Here is a 14,947-nt window from a genome sequence, read left to right on the forward strand (position 1 = left end):
TGTAGTGAAAAGAAGGGCCATCTGTACCCCAGTGTTTATAGCAGCAATGGCCACGGTATCCTAGGAGGATAACAGAAAGAAATAAGGGAGATGCCACAGAGGAGGTGAAGTTTGAGTAAGACCCTAAGGTTGAGAAATTTAGCCAAGGAGAGAGAGATGTGAGGAAAGTGAATCCCAAAGAGGGAAGAGCAAGACCAAAGAGGCAAAAACACTACATGTGTTCTGCTAAGGAAAATGTGAAGTAAACGATGAGCTTTGAATATCAGGAAAAAAAAAAAGAAGAAGAAAAAGAATATGGGAAGGGTGATAAGCCTGGGGAGATAAAGGCTAGGGACACAGCCAGACGATGGAATTTAGACTTAACTTGTGGGCTGTAGAGGATCATGAGTGACTTTTTGTTTAGGACTGGCATGGCCCAATCAGGGTCTGATCCACAGCACAACAAAAAGACCGAGGAGATCAAAACTAAATGGAGAGATACTACTTAGGCTGAAGTAAAGTTTTGGGAGCATACAGATGAGAACCTGAAGGAGGGATAGAGAAGTAAGATCACATGAAAGATAACAGAAACTAAGTGATATGTCCTGAGGAATGATGATGTCAGACTCAGCCTCTGGGGCAATGTGTGCCCTCATTCTGTGGGCAGAAGAAAAGCTCGAGCCCGGCATGTTTGAGACTTAGCATCCCCATTTTCTTGGGCAAACAATTTCAGGTGCCACTGACAAGAGAAAGAGCCAGGGTCAGCAAGTTAGGCCAGTGCACACTGGATAAAGGTCAGACACAATACTGACTCCTGCACCATTACCAACTACGGCGACTATTAGTAGAAAGTGGCAGAAAAAGAACATGCTATGCAGGCCAGATTTCATTTCTGTGCTTCCTATAGCATTGTTTTATCTTGATTTGTTTTGTTTATTGAAATGTGACTAGGACGCATCCTAAAACTAAGTGTAGTACTGAAGACTCGAGCAATGCCAGGTCTTGAGTTTTTCTGGCAATGATGGAGGTGGATAGGGATATGGATACCATAAATAACCAGTCACCCTCCACATCGTCATAAACAGAAGGAGGGTAAAGTGGGGAGGAACTTTGCCAGATTATCTGGAACGCTGTCATTTGACCTGGCCTTATATGAGCCTTTGCTCAGAAACTGAGGAAGGTGGCCATGGTAGGGAAACCTAAGGGGTTCGTGTGTTTCCTTCAGGCAAGAAGGAAGCTCCGTCTGCTGGGAGCTTACAATAGAATGACCCTGCCAGTCTCCATGTGACTCTTACACATACAGTGAAGAACAAGGATGAGTCAGCTTGTGCCTGGGGCCAGGGTAGAGGTTAGTTTTCTGAAATCCTGCAGTTTACTCAGAAAACTGTTCTGCTTTGCTGTCAGAACCTAACCAGCAATATTGTCAGTACCTTCCTCTCTAGAGTGTTTTTGATGGCAGGAGTTGGCTGTGCAATCCCCAAGATTGTTTCCTTTTCTTTGAAAGATGAACAAAGTGGCAAGTTTAGTTCCCCTCAAAACTCTAGGGGTTCTCTCAAAGAAGAGGGTCTTGTTTTCCATTCCCCTGACTTCATACTTCCACTGTGCCATTCCAAACCCTGCCTTTCTTTGCAGAACCTTAAGGGTTATGCCATGCTAATCCCCCAATGGACTGGGTTACCTTATTTCTCCATCAGACATTCCCAAGCTTTCCTGTGCTCCAGAATCCCCCGGAGGGCTTGTGAAACATTGATCACTGATTCTACCCCTAGACTTTCTGGTTCAGTGGGTTGGGTTAGAGCCCAACAGATTTCATTTCTAGCTAGTTCCTGGGAGATTCTAATGCTGCTGGTCAGAGAACCACTCTTTGAAAACCATCGCCCCAAGAATCCTTCTGATTTCAGTTTGTGTGGAAGTCCTTTTATCCTACCCTCAGCCTCCTCATGATACAGGGAAGCAGCATGTATTGGAAAATCATTGCTATCAAAGTCCAGAGTATGGTCTAGTTCCTATTTTTACATTACTCTGCTATGTGGAAAAGTCCTTTCCCCTCTCTGGTCCTGATTTCCTCTTCATTAAAATGAGACAGTTGGATTCAATGACTGGTAAAGGTTTTATTAGAGAGGTGCTAATTAGAGAGGGCTAATAGACTAGTTGTCGGATGTAACCTGGAGGCAAAATTAATATTTTGTAAAGAAGATTGGATAGCACACCACAATAAATTTGCATGTGAGAAGATAGAAGAGATGGGTGGGTCTAGAGTACCACTCTGAATTTTACCCTTTATATCAGAGATCAAAACATGTTTTCTATAAAGAACCAGACAGGCTTTGCTTATGTACAGTCTCTCCTCACATACTGAACTCTGACGTTTGAGTGTGAAAACAGCCACAGACAATATGTAAATGAATGAGGGAAGCTATGTTCTTTTTTTTTTTTTTTTAATTTTTTTTTTAAATTTTTTTTTTGTTTATTTGACAGAGCTAGAGAGAGAGCACAAGTAAGCAGAGCGGCAGGGAGAGGGGGAGAGAGAGAAGCAGGGTCTCTGCTGAGCAGGGAGCCTGATGCGGGGCTTGATCCCAGGACCCTGGAATCATGACCCAAACCGAAGGCAGCCGCTTAACCAACTGAGCCACCCGGGCGCCCCCTTTTTTAAGATTTTATTTTTATTTATTTGACACAGAGAGAGCTATCACAAGTAGGCAGAGAGGTAGGCAGAGCAAGAGGAGGAAGCAGGCTCCCTGTTGAGCTGAGAGCCCGATGCAGGGCTCAATCCCAGGACCCCAAGATCATGACCTGAGCCGAAGGCAGAGGCTTAACCCACTGAGCCACCCAGGCACCCCGGAAGCTGTGTTCTTATTAATAAAACTTTGTTTACAGAAACAGGCGACTGCCAGAATTTGGACCGTAGGCATCACTTTGCCTAAACCCCAGGTTAGATTATTATTCAATTTCCATCAATAATTTTAAGTCCAGCTTCTTGATTTAGAAGTTTCCAAACAATGGTAGGGGGAAAAAAAAGTGATATTTTGTAATCTGCAGTAAATAAATTAAACTATTCAGTAATAAAATGTATAATTTATAATATAAAACCCATAACTTTCCATGGCATTATAAGAATAAATTCATATTTTATTTGCTAGGAAGGTATATATCCCTGCTTCTTAAAATTCAGGAGCAATTTAAATATTACAATGGTTATTAATTGTTTATAGCTGAGCTTTCATTACAAAACTGCAGAAAAGCATTTAGCTTCTATGGCAGAAGGGTGGGAAAAATACATCTTTGGCATGTAAATGGGGCTTGTTCTGACCACCTCGGCTGGGATAGAGGTCAAGGTCTGGGAATGACCCCAGAGATGTACCACGAGAAGGATTACTCACCATCCCTTAGCTACATTTCCTTGCCAAGTTTGGATTCTAGTGTGGTTGTGTTCTGTGAGCTGAGGTTTTGTAATGGCATTCTCACTGAATTAATGGAGCCACCTGTGACATTTTCATTATTAAAAATGATTTTCTTGACAGTTACTCTGTAATTCAAAAGGCAAAATGAACATAGCCATTGTTCTAAAATATGTTAGAGACTAAGAGGGGCCTATTTGGCATTATCCCATAATTGATGAGATATGAAATTGCTTTAGTTTGCACTAACCCTGGAGGCTATCCACTTATTCTCATTCATTCTTTTAATCCCCACATGTGGCCAGAAACCTGACATTCTGATTGGGCCTCATTGCCTGTGGTACAGTAACATATTCTAAAAGAATCTGTCCCTGTTTGATATGGTTTGTGAACATAGTTATGTGGGTTACTGAGGCCCAGTCCTTCTATAGTTGGGGAGAGTAATATCGTGACCTCAGTAGCTGAGCTGACCAAATGGTTTTTTTTTTTTTTTAAAGATTTTATTTATTTATTTGACAGAGAGAGATCACAAGTAGAGAGGCAGGCAGAGAGAGAGGGGGAAGCAGGCTTCTTGCTGAGCAGAGAGCCCGATGCGGGACTCGATCCCAGGACCCTGAGATCATGACCTGAGCCGAAGGCAGCGGCTTAACCCACTGAGCCACCCAGGTGCCCCAACCAAATGGTTTTACATTGTAGTTACCATTACTTTTCTTAACTTCTTGGCTAAAATAAATTGCTAGGGAGTCATTCTGGGCAATAATCACACAAGCAAAATATGTTAGTGAGTTAAAATAAAGGTCTATTGTTGGAAGATGCCTAGGCTCTGGACAGTTCTTGGTCCAGACTAATTATAATCTCTGTCTTAAATCACCTGCTTGACTGGAGTGTGTGTGTGTGTGTGTGTGTGTGCGCGCGCGCGCGCGCCTGCGCGCGCGCATGCGCAAGCACTCATGGCTGTGTGCATTTATATAATCTTTCACCCTTTGATATTTGGAAAATTATGATTTCCTGTCATTTCCTGCAGTAATAGAAAAAATGCACATGCTTTGAGGGAAAGCATTTTTCAACCTGTTATTATATACATAGCCAGCATGTCTCCTTTCCATTTTCCATAAAAAATGTAAAGCACTTAAAGATTTCCACATTCGCTAACAGTAAACTTGTCTCAGCAAGCCCTGTCCTATTCAACATTGTTATCAATGAAGTAGATGAAGACCCTGAGGGCAGGTCCATCAAGTTTGCAGATGTCACAAAGCAGTGAAGGAGGACAAACTATGGGGATGACAGAAACAGCATTTAGAAAACATTGTGACAAGAAGGAGAGATGAAATGGATCTAACAAGCCACAGTATAGTAAGGATAACCATCAGGTTTTATCCATGCTGCCCCCCCCATAACTAAGCGCACAAAATGGGGATAGGGCTTAATAAGGTTTTAGTCTCCATTAAGCTCAATATCAATCAACACCATGACATAACCACAATAAGTAAGGACATAAATACTGAAATCAGCCTGCATTAAAGAAAGTACCGTGCTTAAAACAAGGTGACTGGGAGTCCCAATTCACTGTGCTAGTCAGACTGTTACTAAAGAATTACATTTAGTTCTTTTCCTCAACTACCTCATTTGAGAAATGGAGTATAAATCATACTCCACAGAATTATCAAGACCAAATGTGCTACTGCATATAAAAGGCTTAGCACAATGTATGTGCTTAGCCCAAAATAAGTGTTAAGATGATGATAATGATGATGATGGTGGTAGTGGTGGTGATGGTGGTGATGACTATTATTACTATTGGAAATACTTGAAACTGTTGAAGATAAGGCAATGATAACAGTGAAAGGACACAGAACTAGTGGGACTGGTCAAAAAATTAGTGATGTTTAATCCAGAGATGAGATGATTCCATGGAGACATAAATGCTGTCTTCTAAGAACAGAAGAGTTGCAAATGTGACAGAAGGGATTGGGAGTTCTGTGACTAGCAGTGGTGTGAGCAAATCTCAATGGATAGAGGCAACAAGAAGTCCAGTTTTTCGACTTCAGACATGAACAGAGATACGGTCTTCAGATGCCTTCCATAATGGTGGCTTCCTTGAGACTAGAGAGCTTCAAGCACAGTCTTGATGACTTTTGAATGATTGTCGTAGTGAGAGTTCAGCATAGGTCCAGGCGTCTTGGTTATGTGTCCTTGAAGGTACCACTGACTCTGAGAGTCTTTGGTTTTGTCAATATTCCGCAGAGCAGTTATCACCATAATTGGTGGCGACAGGTCTTACCTTACATTTTCAGCGCCTTTATTGTCTGAGGTGAGAAATTACGTGAGCAACACACATATAATGGGGACAGATGGCAAATGTACAGTCTTTTTTTTTTTTTTTTTAAGATTTTATTATTTATTTGACAGAGAGAGAGATCACAAGTAGGCAGAGAGGCAGGCAGAGAGAGAGAGGGGGAAGCAGACTCCCCACCAAGCAGAGAGCCGGATGTGGGGCTCGATCCCAGGACCCTGGGATCATGACTTGAGCCGAAGGCAGAGGATTTAACCCACTGAGCCACCCAGGCACCCCAAATGTACAGTCTTAATGTTTGAACGCTGTTGAACTTCATGTCTTTATGAGTATGAGTGTTCAGGGCCATTACCCCAGAAATTGTACTATGCCTGTTATTTGGGCAACTACCTCAAGGTGGAAGGTGGCACCTGACCTGAGCCCCTTGTAATAAGCACCTTAAAGCCTGTGTTAGGAGAAGAAAAATTGTTTTGAAACTGGAAGCCCTGACAGTGTTCCTTAGACATTGCTAACACTGGATAAATCATTTAGCAACTCTGGGCCTCAGTTAATTCTTCTTTGAAAAGGGTAGAGTCATCCTTCCCTCCCAGAGTTGAGAAGGGGTACAATTCAATGAATGCCTTTGAATGCATTTCGTGGCATCATTGTGAACTGGGAAAAATACAGTAGCATGATTTCCCAATCAAATGAGTTCGTGAGCATATATGCATTTTAACTGCTTAGTTTAATTGAATTCTATTTAGAAATGTGATTTTTGGGGGGTGCCTGGGTGGCTCAGTGGGTTTAGCCTCTGCCTTCGGCTCAGGTCATGATCCCAGGGTCCTGGGATCGAGCCCTGCATCAGGCTCTCTGCTTAGCAGGGAGCCTGCTTCCCCCTCTCTCTCTGCCTGCCTCTCTGCCTACTTGTGATCCCTATCTATCAAATAAATAAATAAAATCTTTAAAAAAATGTGATTATTTTTTTTTGGAAACATTAGGGGGTAAAAAGTTTCAAAGAACATACTGACTTTTTTAAACTTAGAAATATCTCTGTTTTTATGTGGGCTGCTCTGCAGACAAGGTCAGGGAAAGGGTGTGTGTGTGTGTGTGCATGGATGCATGCGTGTACACACACACACAAGTGCATATGTTTTGAGCAAAATGAGAGGTGGCCAGGGGAGTACTTTGACTCTAAGAAATCTTTCCTGTGTGCTCTGTAAAGTGTTTATAAGGTTTGCTTTTCATAGTGCTGCTACTCTGTTTCCCTAATGATATAACCTGCTTCACCTCATTTCTAAACAGGACGGAAAGATATTCTGTCGACGGACGGCTTGTGATTGCCGGAATCCAAGTGTTGACCTTTTCTGTTGCCCAGAGTGTGACACCAGGGTCACAAGTCAATGTTTAGATCAAAATGGACACAAGCTTTATCGGAGTGGAGACAATTGGACTCATAGCTGCCAGCAGTGCCGGTGTCTGGTACGTCAGCTTCCCTGACAGGCCGTTATCCCTCTTCCCTGAAACAGTTGCTAACTCAGTTGCCTTTGGGCTTGAGTTTCCTGCTCTTTGCGATACTATTCAGGGAGCTCAAGTCTTGTGGCTCCTAAGGGGCAAATGCTCTGCCTGAAGACATTCAGATTCTACTATTCAAAGCAATATACAGAGACAGGCTGGGGGGATGGGTGATACAGGTGATAGGGATTAAGGAGTGCACCATGATGAGCTCTGCGCGATGGATGGAAGGGTTGAATCCCTGTACTGTACATCCGACATGAATATAATGGTGTGTGTTAACTGTACTGGAATTAAAGCTTTTATAAAACCCCAAAACCAAAAACAATATACAAGACAAAAAGTATCAGATTTGGCCCAACTTGGGTTAGTTTCCAACTGCCAATTTTTGGCAAAACCAGATCAAGAATAATCCATCCACAACAGAAAGTCTTCAGGGCCTTGACTGGGACTTGTAGTTCTTATAGAGCCCAACTTTGATTTCTTGGGCCCTGACCATTGAAGGTTTCAATATGAGAGAAAGCAGAACACAGCAGAAATATAAATATCAGGGATTGAGTCAGAGAGACCAAGAATTCAGTCTTACTTCTTCCACATGCTAGCTCTGTGCTATTAATTTGGGCAAGTTCTCATGTTGCACTGGTCGTTCTTTCCTTCATTGCACACAAGGGAAACTAAGCACTTTGTAGTTCTGCTCTGATGATAAGAAAATATACGTGAAGCACAAATATGGCATTTGGCATGTAGAAGGTCCTTAGTGCACAATAATGACTATTGATAGTATTTCCTAGATTGAAAACTCTGTTTTGGATTCAAAGCCTTCCTATAGAAAAAAAATTGTAGGTAATTTTGGATTTTAATATAAAAATATGATCTTTATATTAAATCAGATTAAATATTAAATTTATTTAAATATTTAAATGTTAAATATTTAGATTATTTAAATTTTTAAAATAATCTAAAATTTATTTTTTTTATTTTAAATTTAAATATTTAAATATTTAGATTAAATATTTTTATATTAAATCAGATCTCATCAGATTTGAGATGTCCAGAGGAAAAAAACTTAATTGCTGGATCTGGTTCTCTGTGTTTCGAATCACGCCACACACAAAGCTTTCAAAGGACGCAAAGACTGTTGGGAAACATAATCATAGTGAATATGATGTTCCATCTGTGAGGAAGTCATAACTTTTGGAACCAAGTCACAACTAGTAAACTTAGAATGGAACCTATGAGCTGCATTCCATAGTTTAACATTTGCTGAAATTAGTGGTTTAGTCTACAGATACTGTATGAAGACAAACATTTAGAGAAATTGTATTGTAAATTGCTATCGGATTTTCTAAAGTCTCCTGGCGAATGTGCAGATCATTTTAATAGAATGCATTCTTCTGACTCACTCCTCATACTGAGAAGTATAACTCAGATATATTCAAATCAAAGCCATTTTTTCCCAAGCTCCCATCCAAGGGCAAATAAACCCCATACAACTAGAAAATTAGCTTCCATATCAGTCTGGAAAATTACATTTCTTCTTCAAAAAGCCAGTCATCAGGCACTTAGAAGAATCGGAATTAATTTCAGACATGAAATTTTCAGAGCATTTCAGAAGTGAACATGTAGCTTAAAAATTACTTGAATATAATGTGGGCCATATTTGATAAATATTTATCAAGGCATTGTATGTGCTAGACTCTGAATGATATAATGGTGAGCATGATAGGTATGGTCTATCACCCAAGGTCATTGTCTTGTGAAGCTGACCAAATAATTAGATGTGAGTTTGCACGAACTCCAGTGATTTGTCATGATAACAGAAGAAGAGGCTGCATAGAGGTATAGCCCGCTCAATGGAGCCACAATTGGCAGATTCTGAAACACAGAGGGGCTCCAACGGAACTGTTAACTACTACTAGTTAGTGATGTTATAGCTATATGTCACATTGAAAACCATTCTGAAATAGTTCTCTTGATATTACCCAATCTCAATTTTAAATCTGATACTAGGAACTCAGTTCATGAAGTGGGTGAAATACTATTATGCTTCAAGTTTCCCTTTGACCTTAAGAGTAATTAATTTCTCTTTAAACACTAGCCAACACCTTATCACCTATTCACTTACTACTCGATTGATGAGCATTTTTTGGCCAAAATTCTGCTAAGTACCAGGGGGATAAAGAAACAAGCCCAAAGCCTGCAGGTTCAAAACGTAATGTAGAAATGTACTGAGAGTGGTGACGAGGATCGTAAGTGTGACAAACAAAAAAATTAAGGACTGCAATTGATGTACAGGGACAGGATCCATCTGTTTTTGGGGCTGCCCTAGATAGTCAGCAAAAGCACCCTGGGGGAGGTGAAATCTATGGTAGCTCTTCAAGGAGCTAAGCATAATCTACCCATAAAGGTGGAAGTAAAAACATTCCGTAAGGACAGTGACATTCCCTCCCCCCTTAGCCCCCTGTAGGACTTTGGGGACAGAATTGTGCATAAGAACATGGATGAGCCATTTTTGGCTTTCTCTCTACAGGAAGGAGAGGTAGACTGCTGGCCACTCACTTGTCCCAACTTGAGCTGTGAGTACACAGCCATCTTGGAAGGGGAGTGCTGTCCCCGCTGTGTCAGTGACCCCTGCCTGGCTGATAACATTGCCTATGACATCAGAAGAACTTGCCTGGACAGCTATGGCATTTCAAGGCTTAGTGGCTCAGTGTGGACATTGGCTGGATCCCCCTGCACAACCTGCAAGTGCAAGGTAATTGGATGTCCTGAGGACAGTCGGGCCTTGAACCATTGTCAGAGAACTCCTGCAGGAGGTCCGTTCCTGATATTCCAGAATGCCCAGATTCTGAGGGGCCTGGTGAAAACACAGGCAGGCATTTACTTCTCACAGGAGGTTAATATGTCTGAATGGATCATAGCTGTACCACATAGAAAGGCAAACTCCAAATGAACATGGAGTAAAAACAGTCCTCTCTCTTGCCTTTGAACTACAGAATTTTAACAATTGACACTAGGACCAATTATGGTTGATTTAAGCTGTTTTGACCTGCATATTAAAAAGAAAAGAAAGAAAGGAAAAAAGATCTCTTTTCATTGTGGAAAATTGTATAAGCTCTTTCATGAAACTGTCAGTGTTAAAAAAAAAAAGTGTTCTATGAAGTTATTTGCTTTGTTTAATTATTAGTGCCTAATGCGGGAACCTGAAGCTCTTGCTGCAGGACTTAATTAATTGTGATTATTTTCCTGTCTTTTTAGAGGAGTTCCCATGAGGGATCCTCATATGTCTTTAAAATTAAAAACTGACCCCTCCCTATAACGCTTGCGAAGAGCTATGACTATGCTGACTTGAAGCAGGGGTTAGGCAGTGTTAGATCTCTGCCAAAATATCTGTTTAAGATTCCCATGATTAAGCACACTTAAAATATTAGTCTATTTGGTTCTCTCAAATCCTGGCTCATTTCAGACATCAGTGGAAGGTTCTCAACTCATCTTTTTATGGCTGTTATAAAGGCAGATTGGAAAAGTGCCACCTTAAGACTCAGCCCCAATAGAAAAAGGCCAGTATCAAACTTCACATAGCAAAAGAAACATGGTCGTGTGTGTGTGTGTGTGTGTGTGTGTGTGTGTGTGTGTGTGTGTGAGAGAGAGAGAGAGAGAGAGAGTGGGGGATGTGGAAACCGTTATTTAGTAGTATTTCTCTGAGGTCATGTTTGAGATTCTTTTAGGGGAATTATAAAAATATATTTATATTAATGCATGTCCTTGATTTTTAATGAATTTCCAATAATATATATATCTAAACATGTATTGTTCCCTTCATAGTCACCATGAGGGACTCTATTCCTAATGTACAGACCTTTCTGGAACCCATTTTGGAGTTGCCTTCAGGTCCTTGTGGTACTTTAGACTAGCTTTGTTAATGGCAAATGATCATTGAGGGGTTTATTTTTAAAAACAATTTTATCTGGATTAAGTCCAGCAAGTAAGTGGTATAAACAACCTAGAAATATAGGGGAGGAGTCCCAAACCTGGTTTGAGCTCAGACAGAGGTATAATTTTATACTGTTAGCAGGAGCTAGCAGGAGGGACTCAAGAGTGTCTCATATATCCTTCCTTTTTACTCCTTGTGTAGCCTCCTTCTTAACTTTTCAGTAGCGTTCATGGAGTTTGTGTCAAAACACAGCTATAGTCATTTTGAATATGAAAATGTACCCTGCTGATTGATAGATAGCCTCTGTCTCATTAGCTAACACTTGTGTCTTAATGCACAGAATGGAAATGTCTGCTGCTCTGTGGATTTGGAATGTCTTCATAATAACTGAAGTATTTCAAACGGACTCATCATTGTGGGAGAAGAATGGACGAAATGACCATCCAGCATGGTGAAGAACAGGAGTTGGTGTTGGTTGTTTTTTTGGTTTTTTGTTTTTTGGGTTTTATATCATGGACAATTACCAAAGTCTCCGTCCGAAGAAGGTGTTTGGGGGTTGCCTTTTGGACCTACCACTTTGTTCATTCTTGCTAACCTAGTCTAGGTGACCTACAGTGCAGTGCTTTTAAGTCTCTGGTTGTTAAAAGAAGTTTCCCGTGTTGTAAATCACATGTTTCCCTTACCAGATCATTTGCAAATACATTTAAATGATCTCATGGTAAATGTTGATGTATTTTTTGGTTTATTTTGTGTACAAACCTAATAGAGATTCAGCTCTTTTATTTTTTTCTTGAGTTTTGGATCAAATTCTACAAATAAAGTTGCCTGTTGTGATTTTGTCCCATCTACTCTATACTTAGTATTGAGATCCCTGTGAAATGTTTTGATGAGTGTATGTCTGTAGAGTCTTGCTGCATTATACTTTCATTTCCAACTGCTGAACACACTTAGATGCTCACTCATTCAGCTTCAACAAGGTGAAGGAAATGATGATATATTAAAGAGGGGAACGACCACAGAGATAATTATATAATTATTTTTAAAAGAACCTTCTCCTCCCTCTTGCAAACAAAATGAAACAAAAGCTTAAGTCACAATTTAGAAATAGCAATGCTTAACACCTTTCCAAGTATTGAAAAAGAGAATCTTTGCATTTGTTTTATATGGTAATTGATAATTTACAAGGGACCTGCATACCTACTAATGCAAGTTCTTATCCTAGCACAGGTGAATGGTATTATTCCTGCATTACAGAAGAGTAAATGAATGTATGCTAGGCAACCAGTTTGTACAGATCTAGTTGATTTGTAGCATGTTGGGACTGGTAACCAGGTCTCCTAGTGCCTGCCCAATGATGTTTTCCTCTAAACCACACAACCTCTCAGAGGGTAGAGGATACACTTTTAGGAAAAAGTTATTTGTATGCTCAGTAGTTCTTTGAGAACAGCGCAAGTTCTCATCTGAGTCACCACCATATTTCTAACTAAGAGTTGGCAGTTATTGAGCGATACAAAAGGAAGAAAATGTGTAAGTAACATTTTATCTGAGAATTCAAACTTAGGTTGTAGGTTCAGGTAAATCATGTCTTAGTGGGCTAAGGCTCTTGAATTCATCATTATTCTGAATCAAGTTGGTTCATGAAGTTTTGTTCACTTTCCCAAGATTGAAAAAGATGTTAAGTCAGTCGTACTAAAAATAATGTTTTAAATCCCTTGAATTAGTAATATTATTAATTAAAAATTACAGCCTCAGATTACCATTATTCATTGGTAGTTGGCAGAGATTATACTCAATATCGTCAAATGTTGTAAAGTTGGACTTAACCACATTAAATTAATTTCATGTGCTGAATTAGGTCAGTAGTAGTTTAAATACTACATTTGACAGCTAGTGCTAAAGTGTGATAGATTAGAACATATCTCCACTTTATTTCAATTCCTTAAATGTAATCCTGGGATGGAGAACTTGAAAATGATTCTTTTGAAAATATTTATGACCCAAGATAAAAAAATATCTTTGAATTTTCATTGGAAAAAAACAAAGACATTTACAAGAATCATTCATAACCATACAGGTCAGCATTGACAAACTATGATCCCTGGGCCAAATCTGGCCTTTGCTAGAACACAGTGGTGTGCATTCGTTAATATATACTCTACTGCTGAAGAGGTAAAATGGCGGAACTAAGTAGTTCCAACAGAGACCAGGTGGCTCAGCAAAACCAAAAATATTACCATCTTGCCCTCTACAGAAAGAGTTCACCAACTTCTTGTGTGGAAGATGACTGAATGCTAGTATGTATTTTAGAATATGTTTCCATTATTTTCCAAGGAATTTTCAAACTTTAACCATTTTCTTTGAATTTCTGTATGTTCCTGCAGAGCCATTAGCATTAATGGCTTATCCTAAAATACTGGTTGTTTAAACTACAGTCATAAAAACCAGTATTTTCCTCTTTTCATTTTAGATCTGGTGGGTAAATATAATCTGTGCTAATTTGATAATAAAATGTTATCGATACTTAGCACAATTTACTGCCAACTCCTGTCAATAAGGGGTTTGCTTTCTATAAAATAATTGGTAATATTTTCTTATTCAAAAAATTGAATGCTTTATACATAAGATCCTCTGCTATGCTCTACTGGGGAGATAAAGATGAGTAACATTGTCTTTAAAGATCACCATTATGTGAACCTTTAAGAGGTGTTGAGAATCTTTGATTCTATTAGAGGTTCCAGTTGAAATCACCACCAGAAATAACTTCTTGACCTAGAAATTTTAAAAAACAGTTACTTTTTAAAAAAATGTAAATCTCTTGATGGAGTTTACTTAAGTCTCATGCCATGATTTGCAGTGTAAAATGGATGTCCATTTAATGAGACAAAGAAATATTTGACAAATCTCTCCTTACAGACCATAACCATTGTCTGTACCATCACAAGTGTAAAGACGCTAACACACAGTCTAGTAAGAAACAATGAGGAATATATCAACAATGATGTAATTACCCTGCAACAACCTGTTGTATGAAAACATTGTGATTCAGGAGAGTAGAACATGAGGGGAGATGAAAGTTCTTTGTATGAATTAGGCACATCTAATAAACACAAAATTTACCTCATTTTCTTCTAGGTTACATATGAAATGTATATATATGTGCATATGTATTAAATATAACACTGTAAATGTAAGTAGATCAATATATAATATATTATGTGTAACCTACAATGCATATATGTTAATATATATTCATGTGCTATGTGTCTATACATGTACATACATATACATACATGTGCACAGATGTACACACATATACACACACATATCCCCAGAACATCCCCTCTTCTGAGCTTTATAGTTCTGTGCTTATGTCCCTGTTGTGAAATTTTAATAGACCTTGTATGTGGTTACAATGGACTATAGGCCAGGCTATGTACAATCTTCATCTTCTAGCACCCAACATAGGGCCTTGCATAGAGTGTGTCTTCAATTAATTTTAAAAAATTGAATTCATAATCTTTTAGAGTGTCCAAAAATTACCATTGGATAGTGGAAACAGTCCACCCTAGTGGTGTTCTAGTATTCTAAGGCAGTAAGGTCTGTTTGAAAATCCAAATGTATCCAGTGCTTCAATATAAAAATTCGATCAAAGCTGTTTCTCTGTTTGGAACAGGGGTTGAGAACCCCCTTCCAATGCGTCACACCATAGCTCACAAACTACAACAGAGTAGTTTCTTTTCTTTTTTTTTAAACATCTTAATTTTATTTTATGTTTTCAGTGTTCCAAGATTCATTGTTTATGCACCACCCCAGTGCTCCATGCAATACGTGCCCTCCTTAATACCCACCACC

At 39.4% G+C, this 14,947-nt stretch overlaps 1 protein-coding gene across 1 annotated transcript in view; it reads left to right on the forward strand.

Annotated features, from left to right (window-relative positions):
- NELL1 (neural EGFL like 1) overlaps positions 1-12,024 on the forward strand; it is an 845,189-nt gene extending 833,165 nt beyond the window's left edge. The window contains 3 exon segments of the mRNA XM_047693683.1: positions 6,952-7,128; positions 9,692-9,916; positions 11,436-12,024. Coding sequence (XP_047549639.1) covers positions 6,952-7,128; positions 9,692-9,916; positions 11,436-11,486 — 453 coding nt within the window. The 3' untranslated portion in view covers positions 11,487-12,024.
- Positions 12,025-14,947: the final 2,923 nt, after the last annotated feature.

Source organism: Lutra lutra, chromosome 10 (assembly GCF_902655055.1).
Source record: "Lutra lutra chromosome 10, mLutLut1.2, whole genome shotgun sequence".
NCBI classification, from domain to species: domain Eukaryota; kingdom Metazoa; phylum Chordata; class Mammalia; order Carnivora; family Mustelidae; genus Lutra; species Lutra lutra.